At 54.2% G+C, this 23263-nt stretch overlaps 1 protein-coding gene and 1 pseudogene across 2 annotated transcripts; one reads left to right on the top strand and one right to left on the bottom strand.

Annotated features, from left to right (window-relative positions):
• LOC136149795 (large ribosomal subunit protein eL19-like) overlaps positions 1–23263 on the top strand; it is a 239275-nt pseudogene that overhangs the window by 7152 nt on the left and 208860 nt on the right.
• On the bottom strand, positions 1486–14856 carry STAC2 (SH3 and cysteine rich domain 2). Of its 2 annotated transcripts, none has more exons than XM_065909884.1 (11): positions 14415–14856; positions 7277–7655; positions 6814–6911; positions 6549–6639; positions 5107–5219; positions 4956–5028; positions 4802–4863; positions 4243–4340; positions 3807–3858; positions 3334–3471; positions 1486–2639 (listed from the first exon to the last, which is right to left on the bottom strand). In XM_065909884.1, exons 1-11 carry the CDS (start codon positions 14502–14504, stop codon positions 2535–2537), a joined length of 1299 nt encoding a protein of 432 aa, XP_065765956.1. In that variant the 5' UTR covers positions 14505–14856; the 3' UTR covers positions 1486–2534. The 2 variants fall into 2 exon arrangements, with proteins under 2 accessions (XP_065765956.1, XP_065765957.1); XM_065909885.1 differs by having other exon boundaries at positions 7277–7583.

Genomic DNA, 23263 nt, shown 5'->3' with positions numbered 1-23263 from the left:
TAATCTGTATGACCACGGGCAAGCCACCTAATATCTCTAGGCCTCAGTTTCATCATCTGTGAAAAGGGGACACCACCTCTTTCCTCACTGGGTCCTTAAGAGGATAAAATAAAATAAAGTCCCTGGCACAGTTTCCCAGACATAGTAGGTGTCTATTTGTGTGAGTTCCCCTCTTTATAAGCCTTTCCCCTGGGTCTGTGATCCTTTTATCCAATCTCACCATCAAGGGTCCTGGGAAGGGGAGTCACCCTCCTCCTGGTCCTCCGCTGCCCCCCCACCCCCATCATTCCTGGATGAAAGGGACCAAAGAAAGCGTGGTTGGCGACCCAGGGACTGGTCCCACCTGACCCACCTCGATGTGGGGGTGGGGGGCTGGAAGGCAGAACCGGATGGGTGCCTATCCGGAGGAGCAGGCTCCCACCCGCTCTGCATTCTGGCTTCACGCCGTTGCCCTGGCACCCCCGCAACCCGCCTCTCCCTCCCTCCGCCCGCCCCTCTGTCTATAAATAGCCCAGGACGTGCTCGCCTGGGCGATGACGCGGCCGGGCGTGCCGGAGTGGAAAGGCGGCTCTGCCGAGCAGGTGGGCGGCGGGCACCGCGGCGGGAGGGGCGCCACCGCGGCCCCCTTGCGCCAGGCTCCCAGTGATGGGCGTGACTGAGTCATCTCAGGGCCGCACGGCCCACCAACTTACCTGCCTCGGGCTTAGGGGGCTGCGGGGGCGAGGCTGATCTCGGGTGGATATTGAGGCCTCCAGACCCTGGGTTCGGCTGGTCTCCGGGGGCACCTCTGGGTGGGCAGAAACGCAGAGGTGCGTGCCCGCCCCCGGCGCGACGCAGGTCCACATCGAACCAGAAAATGACCGCAGCCCCACCCTCTCTCCCTCCAGCGTCCCCCAAACCTCCTCCTCCATTTCCTCAGATCTGGAGTGAGGAGACGTGGGGACCCTCACTGTCAGGGCCAGCCCAGCCCCTGTATCCCTCCTCTCAGAGATGAACTCATTCTCTGACCTTCAGGCTGTCTCCTATTTCGGTCCACACCCACCACACCCCCAGGCCACGCCCACCCCTTCCCTTTCTCTGACCCAAGTTGATAGATACATAGAGCAGCCAGGTTGGGACAAGAAACATTTAATTAGGGGTCTGGGGGCTCAGCAATGCCCCAGCAGACTCCTCATGCAGCCTCATGTACAGTGGGCATTGGGCCCGCCCCTGGGATATTGCTGGGGGGGGCCTCATGGCAGCAAACAGGGCAGTGTGGCTTGAGTTCCTCCCCCCTCTTAGAGGGAGAGGTAGGGCAGGGGCCAGTGGGTAGGAGGATGTGTCCCTCCCACCACATGGGAGGGTGTGACTGTGCCCAGGATGGGGGTGGCATTGGCTGGCACGATCAAGGGCACAAGAGGCGGCTCTGAGCTTGGAGGCGGGGGGGGGGGGGGGGGGGGGCAGGAAGGGAGGTTGGCACCAGAGAAAAGCAACCTGCAAGGGAGGGGTCCTCTTTGCGTGTCCCCACACACCCCCTCCCCTAGCGTGCCTACCCCCTTCCCTTTCTGGTGGTCAAACAGAATTCATTGTCTGGCTCCCACTCCCACTTCCTCCCAGGGCTCTGTGTCCTGGAAAAGGGACCAGATGCAGCCAGAAAAAGGGCCCCCTGTCCCCCACAGAACCCCAAGAGAGGGGGTGAGGGAGGGCTATTGCAGAGTCAGTCCTGAGGGTGGGGTTCCTGGGGCAGGTCTGGCAAGGCCTGGGACAGGAACTGAGCGTTCAGAGTCCCGACAGTGAAATGGGGATTGTTTTGATCAGGTATGGGCCAGGTGGGATTCTGTGTGCAGGCCGCTCTTGGGTGTGGCCTCTTCCAGTGAACAAGGGTAGAGTGCGGTTGCTCCGTGGGGACTGTCCTTCTCGAGGGGACAGCCTCTGATTTGCCACATCCTCCCAAGACCTCAGCCCTCCCCTCCTCTGTCCACCCAAGTTTCAAGTAACAGGAGAGAGAGCCGCAGGACTTTCCTGAGAGTTGATGGAGTGACAGAGGTGATGAGACCAGGGTCCTCTGGCAGCCCTGAGCTCCCTCCCCACCCAGAGCTGGGGCTGAGGGACCCGGGAGGGCCCCACTCCCAAAGTGGCAGCTGCAGAGTCACACACACAAGGGCCCAAGCAGAGGCTCTGTGAGGAGGGGGCGGGTGTCAGGCATGCAAAGGTGCGGTGGGCAGGGGCAGGCTCTCTGGAAGAGGCAGCCCCGACATTCCTCAGGAACTTCCTCTCAGGGCTGGACTCTGCATGGCAACTGGACCGGGGGGACCCACATGGAGTTTTGCCATTCCCTCCCACTTTCTCCTCCTCCTCACCCCCAGGTCTCAGAGCTGCAACCTCTTCAGGGCACCCCAGGACCCCAGAAATAACACCTTTCTCAGTACAGAAGGCTCCCAAGCCATGGTGAGTGGCCCCTAGGAGAGGAGCAGAGGGAACCTCCCCCCCGGGGGGCCAGAAGCGAGGAGGGCTGGGCATGGGCAGGGGTGGCTTCTGGGTTCTCTTGGCTCCTCTCAGATCTCGGTCAGGGCATCGGCTGGAACCAGGCCCCGCTTCTTGCCACTGCTGACGCGGATGAAGCCGTCAGCATCTTTGCTCCTGGCCACGCCCACACAGATCTGAGCGGGAGAGACACAACGCTGAGGCCTGGCATTGCCTGCCCCCCTCCGGCCCCGAGTCCTGCTGATGGCTCCCAGGGGGCCCATCCCGGGGGATGATGGGACCAGCATCAGATGTGGTTGGAGCCGGGGTGATGGGAGCAGATCCCATGAGAATCCAGGGCACAGCAGCAAGAACCAGGCGGTCAGCAGACCCCGAGCAGCACTTCGGGGCTGACCTTTGAGATCAGCTGGTCTAATGCCCCTGACAAACTCCCCGTTTCCCAGAGGAGGTAACAGCGGGGAAAGGACTTGCCCGTGGTTGACAAAAACGTTCAGACCTAAGCCCCTGACTCCTAAACCAGTGCGCTCCCCCCAGCTGTCTCTGACATAACTGAGCCCGTGCCTGTGCTGGCCACCAGCCCCAGTTCCCAGCAGCCCCAGTTCCCAAAGTCCCACTCTCTTTTCTTGGTGAGAATCTCAGTCCCCCGACCAGGGATTGAACCCAGGCCATGGTAGTGAAAGCCTGGAATCCTAACCACTAGGTCACCAGGGAAGTCCCCAGTCCCACAGCTTCTAATCTGCCCTCCCTCCGGCCACCAGGCTCCAAGCCTCCTCCTCCTCCAGGGTGCTCACCCACCTTCCCGCCACTTTTCTCCCTCCTATGCCAGCCTCCCCAAGCCATGCAGGGGCCAGGTTCTGACCAGGTTCTCACCTGGTTCTCCTTGAGGCTCATGTAGCCTTGTTCCTTGTTCCCGGAGAAGGGTTGGCAGCAGCGCCAAACGTTCTCGCCCGGCCTCACCCGCTGCACAAAATTGGCTGGGAAGAAGCCAACCCGGTCGCCGATCTTGCCCTGGAATGAGGCTGGCAGTGAGCGCTGTGCTGCCCCAGCCAACTGCTTTCTCTAGGCCTAATATCCACTCAGAGCCAAGGCCATCATCCTGTAGATCCTGGGTTCTTTGTGTTTGAGCCCTTAGTCGGGGGGCTTCTGGGTTGGGAAGGGCACAAGGTTGGCAGAGGGACAAGACTGGGGCACGGAGGGGTGGAGTAAAGGCAAGACCTGAGGGTGAGCCTAGGCCTGGCTAGGTCGTGGAGGAAGGGGGTTATTAGGGAAAGTGCCTTCTATGGGTCTGGGCTAGTCGGGTGCCTACCACTGCTCACCCTCTGCTCCCCACCCTGCCACATCACCTTCCACCAGTCCTCGTTAGAGTCATCCACCAGCACGATCCGGTCTCCAGGCCTGGGACAAGAGAGTCAGCGGGTGGGGGGCGTAGCATGTGGGGCAGGAGGGACCTGCCCGCCCTGCATCCCAACAGTCCTAGACCCCCAGGTCCCCTGCAAGAGGGCTCGATGGCCCCTGTGTGACCATAGGTACACAGACACTGCAGGACAGAGGCCTGGCAGGGGCAGGAGACATGGCATCAGTACCCACCCTCTTGGACCCTGGCACCTCTGTCTCATCTGGGGGCTCAGTAGCCTCCAGCAGGCCAGGTGGAGGTTCCTGAAGATCCCCCTCACACTCATGTTCCAAGGTCTGGGAGCGCAGAGCCCTGAGGTTGGAGGCAGGCAGCCCCCTGGGGTGGGGGCAGAGGTAGGGGGGAGGCTGGGCCGCTAGAGGACTTACTGCAAAGCCAGGTCGTTGTTTTCCTGGGGCAGAAACTTATAGAGCGCCACGTAGGAGTACATGGGCCCCACATCCTTCCGGAGGGGAGGCCTGGGGGGCTGCGGAAAAGCTCGGGGTCATTGCTGGGAGAAGGACACCTTTATTACTCCACCCACTCTCCCCTTGCCCTGATCTTGCCTACCCTGGGGCTAGGACACGGGTCAGTGACAGGGAGAGGTCAGAGTCTCCTGCCTGCTGCGCTCACACACCCCTGAGGGACTGGGAAGGGGAGCCTCCTCTCCCTGCTGCACTGGGACTGCCCACCCTTGGGGAGTAGGAGTGGGCTCAGTAGGCATGGGGTCAGTGTTGGGAGGGGTAACAGCCCTGCCTCCCATGCCTACTGACCCTGGCATTGCCCATCCCCACTCACCCTGGCATTGCCCATCCCTGTAGATTGAGGAAAAATGATGGCACAGTGAGACTCCCACTCAGCATACTCTCACTCACCTAGGGATCAGTGACAAGAAGGATGTCCCCTTCCCACCTGGCCTGCCGAGGCTCAGTGCCATCCCAGCCTCACCTGTTGTCCTGGGCTCTTCTCCTCTGGTCCTGACCCTTCGCTCTCGGCTGGGGCTGTGAATACTGGAGATGCCGGGGTGGGGCCAGAGTGTGAGGCTGCAGGTGGTGGCCCCCACTGTGCTCCGCGCCTGCCCCTGGTCCCCAACCCCACTCACCGCTGTCACCAGGGCCCTCCTCTGAGCTGCGGATGCTGCCCTCCCCATCCTCGGTGAGCTCATCCCGCTCGCTCTGGGGACACAGAGAGGGGAGGGCTCAGTCCCCCACCCTCTGGGACCCCCGCCCCCCCCACCTTGGTGTCCCCCATACCAGGCTCCTTGTGGGGGACTCAGAGGTGCTGCTGAAGCTGGAGCGGTTCATCAGGGCCAGGGAGGTGCCATAGCGCAGGGTCTCGTACACGGGGTCTACCTTCCCACTGGCCCCTGCCAAGGAGTCACCAACAAGGCCGGGCACCTGGCTGCCCTGCTCAGCCAGCCCTAAAGTGAATTCTGCATGCCCCTCACCTGCCCCTCCCAAGTCTCCCTAATTGCAGTGAGAACTCCATGTCCTCCCATGGTGCCCAGGCACGAGCCTGAGGTATCCTCGACCCCTCAACCTCCGCACTGTTTGTGTTCACTCCATCATCTCGTCTTGCCTCCCGAACAAGTCTAGCTTCTGCTCACTTCTCTTCATCTCCACGGCTGCCAGCCTGATCCAAGCTACCAAACTGGCAACTATCATAGCTTCCCCATGGTCTCCCTGCTTCTCTCCAGCCCCTCTAATCCACACAGTAGCCAGAATGCTCTTATAAAAACACAAAAACTAAAAAAAAAAAAAAAAACCCACAAAAACTGACCTTAGAATAAAGTCCAAAGACTTGTGGTTACCGAGGGGGGGTGGGGGAGGGATAAATTGGGAGTTTGGGATTAGCAGATACAAACTGTTATAGAGAGAACAGATAAACAACAAGGTCCTACTGTATAGCACAGGGAACTATATTCAATATCCTGTGATAAACCATAACGGGAAAGAATATGAAAAAGAATGTATATATATATATAAAGAATGTATATAACTGAATCACTTTGCTATAAAGCAGAAATTAACACAATGTTGTAAATCAACTATACTTCAATAAACTAAACTTAAAAAAAAAAATTAAGTCCAAAGAACACTCTTAAAAGGGACCCTAAGGCCCTGTACCCAGGGTTCTATCTTACACTCTCACTCCCTGCCTCATTGCCCTTTTTCTGCCCCTTCCTGCTTCTGGTCTTCCTTCTGTCAACACTGGTCTTCCCCAGATCCTCAGGTTAATTCCGAATCCTTCAAGTTTCCTTGATGCCTTCTTTGTCTCTGCGGATGAGGTGAATGCCTTTTTATCCTCTCTTTGCTTCCTATCCTTAGGTTTCAGGCATTCACCAAGTGGTGGCTAATTGATGACTTGTGTGATTATCTATTGCATGTCTAGCTCCCTTACTAGACCATGAGCTTGTGTCCCTGTGTCTAGCACAGTGTCTGGCACTTAGCAGGTGCTCAATAAAGTTTTTGTTGAAGGATGGATGGATGGATGAACAGATGAATCAACTCTAAATTCAGGACAGGAGCTACCAAAGAATTAGGGGGAGGGGAAGATGAAGAAAAATCTAAAAAAATTAAAAGGGAGTGGTAGCAGTGCCAAGAACAGGCAGTGCCAGTGTAACTCAAAGCCCATTTGAGGAGTGTGTGGGTCTCTCGTCACATCACGGGGATGAGGGGCAACGCTGGACACTCACCAGTGGGTGGGGACTCCTTGCTCATGGCACAAGCTGGTAGAGGCTCATGTACCAGGAGTGGGGAGCTGAAGTTGCGGCGGAAGGAGGAGGACTGTGGCAAAAGCAGGCAGAGAGAGGGTAAGGAGAGGTCACGGCCCCTGAGAGCTTGGCCTTCCCCAAGCCCAAGCACCCCTCGACCTGAGGAATCAGCCCTGAGTGGCACTCAGAGCCCCGGAAGCCAAGCCTGGGAGCATCAGTCAGCCATCTCCACGTGGTCCCCACTCACCGTCTTGCCTGGGCACTGCTGGCGGGAGATCTCCTCGGAGCACCAGAGGTGGACGCTGACTTTGCATGTCTTACACCGCAAACCCTGCTTGGAGTTTCCTGCGAGGAACAAGAAGGGTGATCAGCGACAGGGAGTGGTCAAGGCAGGCTACATCCATGGGCAAGGAGCAAAGGAGGTAGGTTAGGGCGTGGGGGGAGCAAGGGATTGGGCTTCCTCATGCCAGCCTGGGGCTGTGCTCTGAGGCTGACCCCATACAGTCAGGGTGGAGCTGATCCTGAAGCCTGAGTTGTTAGTAAATCCTGAGACCCCACCCACCCCCAAGGTGCTGTGTGTCCGCCCACGGGGAGGGGCACAGTTAGGACTGGGGTCATGAATAGCTGGAGCCTCGACATCAGGCCGTCCGTTCCATGGGCCCACTCCCCACACCCACCCTGGCCCCTTCTGTTGCCACCCAGGCACCTACCCACAATGAGCTGGTGGCACAGCTCACAGGGGCTGGCTCGCTTGAAGACGTGTTCCTGGAAGCTGTGCAGTCTCACTGGTTTGAGTGGTGCCAGGGGGCGTGGGACTGGGCAGGGGGATGGGACGGGGGTGGGCAGGCCCCGGTCTGCGGAGGCTGGTGGTGGGGTAGGAGGGGGCAGCGGGGTCGGGGGTGTCAGCAGCACCTCGGTGGGGCACTTAAGCTCAGAGCCGGAGCGAAATAAGAAGTTCTCAACGCTCTTACTTCGGAGGATGGTCTTGAGAGAAAGAGAGCGCTTGAACCGCTGGAGCTGAGAGAGGAAGAGGGATGGTGAGCCTGGAGGGGGCTGGCTCCTGGGGGTCTCTCCTTGGCCAGCAGCAGCCTGAAGGTGAGAGCCAGAGGTGATACAAAGCTTCTCGTGAGAGAGAGGCTGCCAAGTTCCAGAAGGTAGGTCACCACCCCAGATGCCCACAAGAGCCAGGCAGGGGACCTCCTCTAGCAAAGGAGTTCTGACTGGACAGGCATAATTAGGAGTGGTGGGGACTGTGGCAAACTGCATGGCCAGCAAGTAGCTGCTGGTCTCCTCTACCAGCTGAGGCTAGTCTATATGGGCAACCCAGCCTTGCCAGGGTTCCCAATTTTTAAAAAGAAATCTAGACTTTTATAAATGTAATTTTTTTTGGTAATTTTATTTTATTTTACATGTCATGTGTAATCTTAGTTCCCCCATCAGGGATCAAACCTGCGCCCCTTGCATTGGAGCATACAGTTTTAACCACTGAACCACTAGGGAAGTTCCATATAAATGTGATTTTTTAATAAAAAAAGATTAATCCGCTTAATGAACTTCTAAGCTTTAAAGTCAGTTAAGAGGGACTTCCCTTGTGGTTCAATAGTTAAGATTCTGCGTTTCCACTGTGGGGAGTGAGGGTTGGGAGGTGATGAGGGGGTTGGGGGGTGATGAGCAGGTTGGGGGGATGGTCATGGGAAAATCCCCCATGCCGCGTGGCCAAAAAAAAAGTCGGTTAAGAAATTGAGACTCTTAAAAAAAAAAAAAGAAAAGAAATTGAGACTCTTATGTGAAATTGAATAGAAACAAATTCAAGAGATTTTATTCCCTTTTTTTCTTTGCAGAAATGGTAGTATATTATTTCTCCTGTACCTTGCTTTTTTTCACTTAACAGTAAATCTTGGAAATCATTCCATACCAATACACAAAGAGTTTCAGCATTCTTTTTTTATGGCCACACAGGAATTTCATTGAATAGGTGTACCATTTACTTGAGTTAACAACATAGTACTTTGGGGGCCAAACAAAACATGCCAAGTCCTCAGTTCTTGCACAGGGAGAGGGGGAGTGGTCGCTCTGCACCCTCATCCTCAGTGTTGATTCTCCCTCCCAAACACCTTTCCAGCCCATCCCTTGCAACATCTCAGCACCCCCAGAACCCTGCCCTAGTTCAGGCTCTGGCATCCTCAGTCTGGTTCAGGGCTATAACTCTTTGCCTCCACCTTGCCCATCCCCATCTGTTTTCTATGCAGCAGTAAGGTGACCCCTGACAATGCAAAAACCATTCATGGCTCCTCAGGACTCAGTCAAGGCCTTTGTGCCAGCCAGGGCACTACTACTTGGCCAAACTCACCCTTCCACCCCATGCCTTCCACCTGAGTTCAGACATAATGAGTTGAACTCATCTGTATTTTATGCCTCTGAGCATTTGACATGCTTGTCCTCTTCCCTGCCTTATCCAATTGTCTCGCTTTCTATCCTCCAGGGTTTCCTGTGACTATTCTTCCCCGGGGGAGCTATCTCTTCTGTAGGAATTCCTTTTAGTGGGACCACAGGAGAGCTCTGATCAGGTTTATGTTTTGTCATTTACTTCTCACTCCTCCAGGAGGTTGTGAGCCCCTGGAGAGCAGGTAAAGTTGCTTCAAATCCCCATAATGGGCTTCAGCACAGAGAAGATGCTCATTCCATGTTTGTGGAATAAATGATGAGCAAGTGGCTTGAACCCTAAATAGAATGCATGTTCTGGAGCATAGGGTGGATTCTGCACGAGGCTAGAGCACTTTGGCCAGCTGATGTGAAGAGCTGACTCATGGGAAAAGACCCTGATGCTGGGAAAGATTGAGGGCAAAAGCAGAAGGGGGCCACAGAGGATGAGATGGTTGGATGGCATCACTGACTCAATGGACATGAGTTTGAGCAAGCTCCTGGAGTTGGTGAAAGATGGGGAAGCCTGGCATGCTGTAGTTCATGGGGCCGCAGAGTTGGACACGACTTAGCGTGGGAATAACAATGACAAAGAGCTATTTCTACTGCTCACCCGAACACACACTTATTCTGCCTGGAATGAAATCTGGACCGCTCTACCCAGACCCTTGCCCACCCACCTCCTGTTCAGAGCCCTTTCTCCTGCCCACTTCTTTTCACCAGTGATTAAAAAAAAAAACAAACGATGGGGAGAGGAGCCATAGGGCAAGGAGACTCGGCCCAGGTTCCCAGCTGAGATACCAGGCAGCCTATGTGCCATGGCTGCCAGCTTGGCAGCCATGCCAAGGGGATGGAAGTGGAGACCCCTCTAGCCCTGGGGAGGCCAGCAGGCCACAGGACAAAGGGGAAGCAGAGGGAGAAATGTTTGGGCACAAGGTGGGTCCTGGTGTGCCAGCTGAAAAGCCAGACAGAGCCCTGGGGTGACTGGCATGTTGAGTTGCCCAACTCCTTCCAAATTAAGTTTCCTGGCCAGCACTGTGGGCTTCTTTGTGTGTCTCTGAGAAGCAGGACCTCAGGCACCAGATGCCAGGGTGTTGGGGCAGAGGTGGAGGCCCAGAGGGACAATTAATTAGAACACAAATGTGTTCTATGGGCCAAACGTGGCTCTGGAGGCTCTGGCAGGCCTGGAGGCATGGAGGACCCAGCCACCGCTCTGCCCAGGGGCCGTGGGCACACAGTACAGGTCTCGGGGAGGATGGGCTGAGGGCGGGGGCAAAAATGAAACCTGCTGCCTGAAGGCAAGTCACTTCACTTCCTCTCTCTGAGCCTCAGTTTCCCTACCCCCAAGAGGAAGGAGTCAGGGTTAGATGCTCTCTAAGCAAGACAGAAAGCAAAAACCTGAAAACCCAAAAGCAAAAACCTAAACTTATAGGGGACTTCCCTAGTGGTCCAGTGGCTAAGGGAGGGGGCCCAGCCTCAATCCCTGGTCGGGGAACTAGACCCCACATGCTGCAACTAGAAGTTTGAATGATGCAACTAAAACGGAGACCCTGTGCAGCCAAAATAAGTGAATATTAAAAAACAAAACAACAAAAAACTAAATTTATAAACATAAATTTATATGTTATGTTTATATGTTTATATGAGAGGTGGTTATTATCAGAGTCCTGGAATAGATATGCAGCATCTCATTAACCTTCCACCATCCTCTGAGGTGCTGACAGTTATTGTCCCACTTTTCAGGATGAGGAACTGAGGGGTTAAATTACTCACTCATGAGTCCTCAGCTGCTAAGAAGCAGGGCTGGGACTTGAACTAGTGTCTTTGGCTACTGAGTCTGAGGAGTGAGGCGCCCTCTGCCTTGGCCCTTAATTCTGCCCCTCAGTTGTGCCATGGGCTTGTCCTGAGATGTAAGCTTAGAAAGACTGGCCACCTCCAGCAGTGCCCACCCTGCAATGCTCTGGCTACAGCCCCTCGGAATTGTTGTCTGACTCTGTTGGTCACCTCTTGTGACGGCAAGAACACCCTCTCTTGGGACAGTCATTCCATCTTTGGGCAGCTGCAATCGCTGGAAAGTGCTTCCCTATATAGAGCTGAAACCTGCCTCCCTGCCTATCAGCCCTTGTTCCTCCCTTGGCTCCAGAAAGGGCTACTCCCGCTTCCGCACATCAGTTCTTCAAATATTTGAAGACATCAATCATGTCCCCCCCTTCCGGGGCCATTATTTCCAAAGTAATCCGCACAGGATGAGGCTTCAAGCCTCCGTTCTGTCAAGCCTGTGCCCTTTCCTGGTCCCTGCCTGGCCTTAGTGCCAGGAGCCACCGCTGCAGGGGACCAGAGGCCTCTGGAACAGACTGTTCCCCAGTGCCGGGGCAGTCCCGACTCTGCCCCAGATCCCAGGAGGGTGGAGAGGCAGGAAGGAATAACACCTGGGGTGGCTGGCAGATGTCAAAGGCTGTGACTGGAGGGCAGATGTAGGCATCTCTGCCAAATGGCTTAATGCCTGCCCACTCCAGAGACATCTGCCTACGCCACCCAAACCTCATCTGGGCTCAGCCTGGCCAGGTATTTCCACTCCCGGGACTCCTAGTTTCCAGGGAAGACCTCCCCACTACTATCTTTTTGGTGCTCCTACTGTCCCAGGACCCATTCCCTAACAGGAGAAGTTGCCCTATACCCTAGCAAATGGGCACATCTGCATCCCACCTCCTCCCCACCTCCCACCCAATCACCACCAAAGCACCAGGAGCTTGTCTGGCTTGGAGCCTGAACCACCAGGCCTGTCATTCTGAGTCCCCTCTAGGAGGCAGGGCCTGGCCTGCCTGCCTCCTCCCCACCTCTCCACACCCTGGATGGTCCTTTCTTCCCTCGGTTCCCACCAGTTCCTGAAAAGGTATTAGGCAACTGGCAGAGGGGGTGGCAGATGTGACACAAGCTGACTCAGATGGCAGACCCCATGAAGTAGGATGGGATGGGGACCCAGAGGGGGCAATGCTGACACTAGGAAGCTCACGGAGTACCTTAGGTTTAGGAGTGACACCCAACCTTAGAGTGGGCAGGAGGCTGAACTTGGGCTGCAAGAAATTCCCAGGGGCCCCCAAACACTGATAAATAAGTCTGGAATGTTGGCTTCATTGCCTAACAGGCACCAGCCTCCTCTTGTACCTACCTCAAACTGAGCTGGGTGGGCAGCAACCAACCCTCTCCCTTCCTTCCCCTCTACCACCACAGTCTGAAGACAGAAGATTCCTTGGGACAAGCTGAGATGGGGGGATGGAAGGAGGCTGGCAACGGTTCTGAATTCTCTCTGCCTACCTCTGCTCTCCTGCGTACCATCCCCCCAGACCCGAAGCCCAGCCCGTGTTGTTATTACGGAGCCCTTCGTAAGTGAGGTACAGGAAGGCGGGCAAAGGGGCAGGGATCCAACTGACCTGGTACAGAGGGACCAGGCCACGTGCATACTCCCTTCCTTCCCTGCTCCTCAGATCCCCATGGCTCAGATCCAGAGGTGATGGAATGAGATGGTCCTTGGGCTGGGAGGAAGGAGGTACAGACATGCCAGGCCCTGACAGCCCCCTCCCCACACAGCTGCGCTTGCTGAGGCACTGCTGCCCAGCACTCCTGCCTGCCTTCAGAAAGCCCTTAAGGAGGGGGCGGAGTGGCCAGGCCATGGTGTGGGAAACCTGAGAGGCCCCCAGTGCCCTGGGAAGCAAGCAGGGAGACTGTATGTGTCTGTCCAGGGTGATTAGAAGACAACTGAGACCAGGAAACTGGGTTCATTCTGGAACTCAGAATGGGGCTCTGTTCCTGGGACCCTCTGCTTGAAAGAAGCTGTCACCGTTATTTCAAGCAATACCCTCCCACCTCAACACCTCATTCCTCTCCCAGTAGACTTGACACCCTGAAAGGGAGTTAACTCTGTGGTCTGAGAGCCCAAGGTTTCCAGTTCTCCGAAGGGAGCGGGAGAAGGTCAAGTGTGAATCTGAAGTCTTGGACATGGAGACCCACAGGGTCCCTCTGGTTTAGGGACGGGACGCCTACCTGGGGTGCCTTAACCAGACTCCATCCACTTTGGCCCTACTCATCTTTCCTTGGTCATTCCCTGGATGACCTTGACCTTGAATTAACCTCATATCCTGGCAAGTAGTCCAGACAGAATTAGGAGGAGGATGGCCATGGGAAATAGCTATAGATGAACTAGTGATACCAGGGGGGCCAAGGATGCCACCCATTTCTGGTCCTGGCTGCCCCCCTCCTCATCTGGGTAACAGAAGCCAAGTGGGAACCATTTACCAGGGTGGAAAGGAAAGGGTAACCTTGGCCTGAAGTCTGGGGAGGGGGCAGAGAGCACTTCCCCTACTCTCCCCATCCCCAGGGACCCTGCTCAGGTTGCTTCCCGCAGAACTTCTTGTTGGTCAGCATCTAGAACTTGGGGAGGCAGTAGACAGATTCGAGGTGGGGGTTGCAGAATGTGAGCCCTGCTGTGTTCTCCGGGCCCCCTCCCCGCCCCCAGCCCCTTCAGCTCCTGGAGTCTGGGCTGCGCCTGACTTCACTGGGGAATAATTTATTCATTGTGACTCCCGCAGGAGTAACAATCATACATAATTAGGGTTAATTATGACATTCATTAATTATGATGACTTTCCTTTTTGCTTCTACCCGCTCCCCACGCCCCCACTACCACCCAGCCCCCGTCCCGCTGGCAGGGTGGGGGTGGGGCTGCCTGTCTTTCTGTTCCGGAGCCGCAACGACAGTCCGCGGGTCCCCGCCCGTGATGGCCCGCGCTGCCGCAACCGCCAGCGCGAACTCGGAAGCTGCGCACCCCGGGGCCGCGGGCTCACGTCGCCGAGCCTAACCGGTCTGGGAGGAGGGAATGTCGGACTGCGGCGGGTCAGAGAGAGCTATCTAGAGACTCTGAGATAAACAAGCAGAGAACCCGAGAGAGACTCACAGAGAGACACTAAGGCAGAGACAAACAGGTTGTAGAGACACGTTCAGAGAGACACGGGCAGAGAGAGAGGGACTGAGCTACAGGCGGAGACCCGGCGGACACAGGAGAGGTGCGCCTGGCGCGCACACTCGGGCGCGTACACCGGCCCACACCCGCTACACACCGCTACACACTCCCTCCGCTTTCGCTGCGCCGACTCCCTCCAGCAAAGCCGAGTTACAACCTCCCTGGAGGGTCGCGGGGGAGCTCCGCTCATCACGCGCGCAAGGGCGTGTCGTGTTTGAGTGATGGGAGCTGTTTGCGGTCCCTCATCCGAACCTACGGCTCCTGGATCGCCGCGCGGAGCGTTAGGGGCCACACGGGCCCTTCGGTGACTCCAGGGCACCAGAGGCCACAGTGGTAACTGAGTCGGGAGGAGGATGCCCCGGCTGGGGGCGCTCAGGGCAGGGGTCCAGGCCTCGCGCCTCTCGAGTTACCTTGGTTTCTTGGAGGGCAGAGACGGTCCCCGGGGGGGTGTGGGTGGCCGCGTCATCCGGTTCGTTCTCCTTCTCGCTCATTTCAGTCATGGTTAGGGGAGACGGGAAGAGCCGAGACCCGACGGCAGTCCACCTGGAAGCAGCCTAAGGGTGGTAGGCGTCTTTCCGGGACCTGAAGCCCTTAGAGACAGCCCCCCAACCCAATGAACCCCTGGAGAAACCCGCCCGGGCAAAGCAACCCCCACTCCCGGGTGCGGGCGCAGAAAGTTCCTGGGTTGGTGGGCGAGAGGAGGCAATTATACGGAGCCGAGGGAGCAGGACGACCCCAGGAGTGAGGATCAAGGGTCTGAAGAAGATGCTGCTCGGAGCGATGGGAGGAGGGAAGTGGGGACTCGGGCAGGAACCGAGGGAGGGAGCGATGGAGCTGTCAGTGTCCGGCCCGCTCCGCTGTCCTCTGCGCCCGCCCCCCACCCCCTCCCCCTTCCCCTCCCCTCCCCCCGCCGGCCCCAGCCGGGCACCCGGCGGCCCCTCCGCCCAGTCCTCGCCTCCTAAGTTTGATTTAGGAGGTCGCCTGGTCCCTCCCCCTTCCCTCTGCCTCTCCCCCGCGCCGCTATGCAAATCAGGTTCTAAGCTATTGGCTGCCGCGGTGGCCAGGACGGCGAGCTGGGCGGAGCTTGGGGGGGCTCGACAAGATGGGGAGGAGCTTGGAGGGTAAAGAAGTGGAGGGGACAGTTTCCCACTGAAAAATCCGGAATGGGGGTGGGGGGGGCATGACAAGGTTGAAGGAAGGTTCAGGAGATCATATTAGAGTCTGGAAGGGTTAGAGGAGGATAGAAATAGGTTGGAACTGCAGAAGGAGAGCTGAGAATGAGATGAAGGTAGGACTTCCTGAGAGGGAAGAATGGGGACCCTTCCACCTCATTAGCTGGATGTCTCTCTGCCCTATAGACATTCTCTCCAAATGTACACATCCTTGAACTGTGCGGTAGGGGTTTCTTCTGCAGAGTATGGACAATTTAACACCATGTGTCACAAGCTAGCCCAGTCCTGGAAAGCAGGAAAATGACATGGCTCTCCAATCCTGTTGTCTGGACTTCAGTAGAGAAGAGGCCTCAGTTCCCACACTTGAGGTCCCCAAACCTCTCCAAGACACTCCCCCGCCTAAGATTCTACCACAAGTGAAGTTAGATGGGGGTAGGGAGAGGTGGACCCTCCAAAGAGTCTTCTGTCCACTTGACCTGAAGCTACCTCTGCTAATGCATATAGCTCACCTGCCATTTCCTCAACGTCTCTGCTCTCCCTTCCTGGCCCTTCTGGCTCTTCATCTCTGGGCCTGTCCAAGAAAATGGAGGGAGGTTGGAGATTGAGAGAATCCTTCCCTGGATGTGGGTGGAGAGACTTCTGGGTCTAAGTCTCCTTCCTCCTCATCTGCTGCGAGTGATGAGATGAGGAGTGGGTGGCACTCAGAAGGGTCCTGCCTTTATGCCAGCCCTGGAGGAGGGTCTGAACCCTGTGTCCCTCCTTCCCACCCACCCATGCACACAGCCATTCACGTGATCTCTTGCTTCCTCAAGATGAGCTCACGTTGGAGTTGGAGCACTGCTCAGGTTACAGCATCTAGGGAAAGAGATTTATTTGCCAGTGGCAGAAGTAGGACAAGGGCAGACGGGCGGGTTTGTGGTTATGGGGGCTTAGTCTCCTCCCCCTCCAGATCCACAAACAGCAGACTCTCTGAGTGCTCACTTTCCTAAAAGGAGTTTCCACAGAAGCTGACCTCAGTCCTCAGTCCAGTTTCCCCAAAAGCCCATTCGTGATCAGCCTCTTCTGTTCTCCTCTGAGGGCCACCATCTTCCCTCCAGCTCAGCACAGTTCAGCCCAATAAACCCCTCCCTAGTCAACTCAGACTTAGGAATGCTTGGAGCACCCTGAGATGGTATCATCAGGCCTCTATCTCTAGCACCCTTGAGCTGGAACAAACAGGGGCTTTCTGTGTTTGGAGACCTCCTGAGGGATGTATGTACCTCTGTGTGTGTTAGTTGGTCAGTCGTGACCAACTCTTTGTGACTCCATGGATGATAGCCTGTCAGGCTGATCTGTCCATGGAATTCTTCAGGCAAGAATACTGGAGTGGGTTGCCATTTCCTTCTTCAGGGGATCTTCCCAACCCAGGAATTGAACCCAGGTCTCCTGCATTGCAGGCAGATTCTTTACCATCTGAGCCACCAGGAAGGTACCTCTATTTCCCCTCCAAAGAACTGAGGCTCTGGCTTCCTTTGAGTCCAATAACTGGGTAGTCACTAATTCACTCGACCTTGGGTAGGTAACTGTTAAAGCTTTGATTTCTTCATCAGCGAAACGGAGACTCTGCCCACCTAATTGTTCAGAGAATGAATGAGATAGTGCAATATACCACTTAGCCTAGGAAAGACAGACACAGAAAGTTTTCATTTTCTTCTTTCTCTCCATTTTTCTGGGGGACTTGTCTCTTCCTAGGTCTTTTTCTGAGGCAGAGAGAAGAAACAACTTCCTTTCTTCACTTTCCTTGACTGTTTGGAGCCTGTTATGTCATGGAAGAACTAACCCAGAAGGAGACCCTGGCTAGACTTGGGAAAGAATTCCTAGGGGAATCAGTGGTATGGGGGACCAAGGAAAGGCAGGGAAGTCAGTGGGCTCTGGGGCCCATCTGGTCTCAGCAATAAAAGCCTAAGGTAGAGCAAATATGGAGGAGGCAGGGGGCTGGATCCCATGACCTCTGGATGTCCTTTCTGGCCGACAGCCTTCGTGTTTCAGAGCGATCTTTCATGAACTAAGTCTGAGTCATTGTCTCAGTGCTGACAATTCCCACTGCAGTGGCTCAGAGCTGGGGCGGGAGAAACAGTGCTGGCTTCTCTTGGGGGCACAATGTCCATCTTAGATTTGGAGGGCAGAAATGAGGGGCGGGCAGAGCAAGGGGCAAGGCATTCCAGGAGGATGAGTGGCAGTCACTCTCTCAAAAGGGCTCTCAGATCAGAAGTCATAATAGACCTACCAGGAGGCCTCTTACTAGGAGAGCTGGGTGAATGAGCACAGCTGCTGGGCTCTCGGGAGCCTGGGGATGATGGGATGGACAGATGACTTCAAATCTGCATATGGCCAAGGTCCAGCACTAAGAGAACCTGATCCTCACCCTGGTCTGCCCTTTTTTCCTACTCTGTGATCTTGGGCAGAGAGCTGTCCGTCATCTCTGGAGGGTCTTTAGTTTCTTTCTCTTCAGATTGGATGAATTGGACTAGATCATTTTGAAATGGGGAGTTGGATTAAATGGGGAGGATAATTGTCTATCTCTTAATGTTCTTTTGAGGATTATATAAGTTAATATATATAAAGAATTGGACAGAGTAAGTACATGATAGTTACTATTATATTTTTTAAAAATTTTAAGGATTCTTATTAACCTTGGGTTTGTAGGTGAGTTTCAGGGAGTTCATGAACCTCTCAAAGTTGTATCAAATTCTGGAGGATAAGCGCTTTCTGGAGGAGAGTCCAGAGCTTTCCTCTGCTACTTAGAGAATCTAAGATCCCCCAAGATTAAGAATCACCGGCCGGAATGATGCCAGGGCCCTCCACTGGGGGTTGAGATTCTTTGACCGCTGTTCCATGAGGACTGACCTATTTTCTCCCGTAAACACCTTCAGTTCAAGCCCCTTCCTGCTTTGGCCGCTGCCCTCATGGGTTGTCAAGGACAGCCCAAGCTGAGCACATGAGTGGCTGGCCTTTCCCTCCAGCTTTAGAATCGGGGTTCCCACGTTGGGGAGTTGGGGAGTTTGTCATGGTTGAGGCCAAGCCTGGGTTCTCTTCTCCCAGCTGGGGAGAGGAAGAGTGCCCAGGCTCAGCAGGGCTGGGAATGCAGAGAACACAGTGAGAGGCCTGGCCTTGTCCCATCTCCCTCATGTCCCCCTGCCAGCCCACCCCATGGGCCCCAGAGGCAGATGCCGCTCTAATGAGCTAAGGCCCGTGGCAGGCATCGGTAATTATGATTTTATGGAAATATAGAAGGCTCTTACGCAAGTGCCTGACACACTTCCTGGCTGTGGCTTCTGGGACAGCAAGGTCCCCAGGGCCTGGAGGAGGGCCTCTCCACCCCTTGGAGCTCGGGACACTGGCATAGAGCCACCCTTCCACTGCCTGCGGCACTGTCCCTAACACCCTGAGCGAGCGGCCCCCTCTCTCTGTGCCTCAGGCTCCCTGGAGGGGCACAACATGGGCTCCAAGTGTGTGCAGCCCCTCCCCCACCCCACCGGGCTGAACTGTCCCGGAGACCTGTTTTCACGGGAGGGGGATGTTTCCCTCTCCTCCAATAAGAAAGCCTCTCTTTCCAAAAAGATGCCCCTTCTATTATCCTTGAGCCTGGGGACATAAGGCTGATGGCAGCCTGTGGTGGGGAAGTCATAACCCCTGGCTGCCCCTCCCAGGCCTTATGCCAGTTTGCCCACCCCCCTCTCCCATGCCTCTGATGTCCTGAAGTCTCCCCATACTCACCCACAAAGCATCTGTTACCAAGGCAACAGCAATGTCATCACTTTGGGGTGAGCCAAGAGGTGGAGCCCAGTGGACGGGGTGGGGGCTGTTAGGGGTTAGAATTTTGGAGGTATGATCACTGAAGGTCCCCAGGCTCTTAAGGGAGGATCTTTTGCTGCAGAGGGGCCCTGGGCACAGACTGGGGTGAAGACTGCTACTGAGAGCTGGTGGGAAAGAGGGAGGATGAAGTCTGGGAGGAACTGGATCCAGGTGTTAGAGGTGAGGGTGACTGGCTTTATTAAGTGAGAGACACAAAAGGGTGATGATGTTAAAGAGAGGTTGAGGCAAGCAGGAAGGGGCCCGCCTGAAACTCCTCCCTTAGTGTTCAGCTCCTTAATTCCTCTTGGGTAGAGATTTTCTGGGTGTCTAGACTGTTGAAACAGCAGCTAGAGTTCCTGGGGCCAGCCTGGACTCACACCGCCCCCTGCAGGCTACACAGAAAACAGCACTGGATATCTTTTCGGGTAGGAGTGTGTGTGTAGGTGGGCTTCCCAGGGGGCGCCAGTGGTAAAAGAACCCCGCTTGTCATTGCTGGAGACAGAAGTGAGGCAGGTTCGATCACTGCGTCGGGAAGATCCCCTGGAGGAGGAAATGGCAACCAACTCCAGTACTCTTGCTAGGATAATCCCATGGATAGCAGAGCCTGGCAGTCTACAGTCCATAGGGTCACCAAGAGCCAGACATGACTGAAGCGATTTAGCAGGTATAGGTGGGATCTTTAAGAATCTACATTTACGACATCTAAACCATGGGGTCCTACTAAGTGTCTAGAGGGGTTTTGGGTTCCGGGGGTGCCTGTTTACTGCATTTGAAGCCCTTTTGTAAACCCTGACCCAGAGAATGCCAACAATACAGGGGGTCCCTCTGAACAGACTTGGGGGTAGGGAGCAGTGGGGATGGAAATGTGCCTTGAGCTGAGCTGACAGAGGCCATCAAGAGGGTTGGAAGGCAGAGGGAACAGCCTGGGCAAAGCCCAGGTGTGAAATAGAACAGACTGTTCTGGAAGCTGCAGGACTGTAAGCAAGGGAGAGGGGGAGTGGTGAGAGGGAAAGGCAGAAGAAAGTGGACCAATGGCTGTGGATGCTGGGCCAGGAAGATGGGTTTTCCTGCACAAACAGGCTGCTCAGACTCACTCATGGGAACCCAGGTGAACAATCCGGGGGTACCATGGGGCATGAGGAGGGAGAAGGTGGGCAAAGTGGTTCACTCAGAACTGGACAGGAATTTGAAGACATGGCTCTATATTAAATGTTTGTGCAATCCTTGCTTTTGACTCCAAGAATATCCATATTAGTTTTCCCACTAAAAAATGATTTTAGGGGCTTTCCCTGATGGTCCATTGGTTAAGAATCCACTTTCCAATGCAGGGAACTCCGGTTCAATCCCTGGTGGCAGAGCTAAGATCCCACATGCCATGAGGCAACTAAGCCCATACATCACAGCTAGAGAAAGCCCGAGTGATGATGAAGACTCAGCACAGCCAAAAATTTTTTTAAATGATTTTAAGCATTAACCACTGTGTACCACTGATGCCTGGAAGATGGGCGTGTTTACCCAAGGGTTTTCATAGCCCAGCTTGAGAATGGCACCGTGAGTGACGATGGTATGGTCATTCTTGTGTTGTAGGAAGATCCCCCTGGCTCTCAGGGGAAGCAACACGGAAACAGAGCCAGAGTAGTGGGCTAAGAGCCTTCTAAGGGGATGGCCAGGAATGAGTCTTGTTTTGGCCTGGGTGCATGGCAGTGAGGTGACTCAGGGTCCAGCCCACTTTCAGTAGCTAATCAGTTCAGCTCAGTTGCTCAGTCATGTCTGATTCTTTGCGACTCCATGGACTACAGCACGTGCGCCAGGCTTCCCTGTCCATCACCAACTCCCAGAGCTTGCTCAACCTCACGTCCATCGAGTCGGTGATGCCATCTCATCCTCTGTCGTCCCTTTCTCTTCCTGCTTTTGAATCTTTCCCAGCATCAGGGTCTTTTCCAATGAGTCAGTTCTTTGCATCAGGTGGCCAAAGTATTGGCCACTAGCTAATAACCTTGGGCAAATTGCACAGACTGTAATCGGGACCTTCTTAACTCAAGAGGTGGTTATAACATGCAGTGGGACCTGGAAGATCAAATACTCCAGAAAAGCTGTTTCCTTGCAGCCTTCACTGCTAGTCATCCCAAGGGAATTCTCAAGTCATAGCCACACCTGAGGAAATCAAAATCCTGTACCCTGTATCTCTGCCATCATTAGTCCCCCCACCCCCATCTACAAAACCAACTGCAGCAGTCAGCCACTATCATTCATATTTGCCCATCCTCAGAGCTCGTGGCCCAGAAGTAGAACAGAAAGTATTTTGTCCCCATTTTGCAGCTGGAGAGGTCAGAAAGCTCAGGAAGATCAGAGGTCCCTCCTCTCATCAGAATCCAGGTTCCAGGGTCCAATACTTCTTTGAGAGCTGTTGAATAAATGAATGCATGAATCATTCAAATCCCCGCATCAGCCCCTTTCTTTGCAGGAGGGGGTGTAGACTTTACCCTCCAGATCCTCAGGTTGGACTGTTGCTCGGAGACTCGTTTCAGAATTCCATACACATTTGTCAGGCAGAATGTGTCATACAGTACAGTCATTAGGAGAAAAGGTTGTAGTTCAGGCAGCCTGGGTTCAAACCCTGGCTGTGTCTTATCTTATCTGGGTAACCTTGAGGTAGCTACTTAATCTCTTGGAGCCTCAGTTTCCCCATCTGTATAACTGGGGGGAGGGAGGTAGTGATAATAGAATAATAGAAAAAAATAGCATTTATCTTAGAAGGTAGATGGAAAAGCACTCTGAAGTCACACTGAGCCCTAAAGAACTGTTTGTTAAATAAGCAGACCCTCTACATTTATGTGTTATATAAATAAACCTACACTTTCAAGTGCTAAATAAATTAACCTGTATAATGGACTAGGTGCTGGAAATATACAGAGAAAAGGACATCTATATTGGGACTTTACTGGCAGTCCATTGGTTAAGATGCCCCATTTTCACTACAGGTGATGTGGGTTCTGTCCCTGGTCAGGGACTTGAGATCCTGATCCCACACACTGTGCAGTATGGCCACAATAAATAAATAAATAAAAAGACACCTACATTACTGAGGGCTCAATTATTACCTCACTCATTTTTACCCAGCCCTGTGGGGTAGAGGTTCTCATCATCCCCTTTTTATAGTTGCAGCACGAACCTCAGAAAGGTTTAGTTTCTTGCCCAAAGCCACTCAGCTGTGCTTGCACTCAGGGTCTATCTTGAGAAACATACTCTTAAACCTAAACACTAACCCACCTCTTAGTTTCTACTTTCAAGGGACTTCCACTCTGATGAGAAAATAGACATTAAGCAAAGTGAACAAAGAATAAACTGCATGTCAGATGACTGCTGTGAAGGAACTTGGTGAAGAGCTGAGACACATGGAGAACATAAATGCCAACTGGCTGGGTGGCAGAAGGGTTTTAAGAAGGAGGCAGTGGACTCCCTTGGTGGTCAAGGGTTCAGAATCCATGTGCTGGTGCAGGGGACATGAGTCATGCTGAGGGGCAACTAAGTCCCAGAGCCACAAGCTTGCGCATTGCAACTAAGAGTAGTCCCCACTCTCCACAACTAGAGAAAGCCCACACCCAGAAACAAAGTGCAGCCAAAAATAAATAAATAATTTTAAAATATATTATTAAAAAAAAAAAAGGAGGCGGTAATTTTTTTTTTTTTTTATTTTACAGTGGGTTTTGTCATACATTGATATGAATCAGCCATAGAGTTACACGAATTCCCCATCCCGGTCTCCCATCCCACCTCCCTCTCCACCCGATTCCTCTGGATCTTCCCAGCCCAACAGAGGCGGTAATTTTGAAACATGAACCAAGTACCTTGCCAATGTGAGACTTCCAGATGGTGAGATGAACTCTCAGGAATACAAGACTAGGGGCTCAAAGACAGGTCTGTGCATCCTCAAACTCTAAGGGCTGCTGTTCAGTATGATGCCTTGTGAACCTGCGCACCTAGAAGCCTCAGAGACAGTTTGTTGGGAAAAGAAATCCCCCTACTACTACTGGCCTATAACTGTAGCTCAGCTGGTAAAGAATCCACCTGCAATGCAGGAGACCCCAGTTCAATTCTTGGGTCAGGAAGAGTCCCTGGAGAAGGGAACAGCTATCCACTCCAGTATTCTGGCCTGGAGAGTTCCATGGACAGAGGAGCTAAGCAGTCTACAGTCCATGGGGTCTCAAAGAGTCAGACTCAACTGAGCAACTTTCACTGGGTAGGTTCAATGA

The sequence above is a fragment of the Muntiacus reevesi genome, chromosome 18 (assembly GCF_963930625.1).
Source record: "Muntiacus reevesi chromosome 18, mMunRee1.1, whole genome shotgun sequence".
Taxonomy (NCBI): Eukaryota; Metazoa; Chordata; class Mammalia; order Artiodactyla; family Cervidae; genus Muntiacus; species Muntiacus reevesi.
This window is presented reverse-complemented; position numbering and strand designations above follow the sequence as displayed.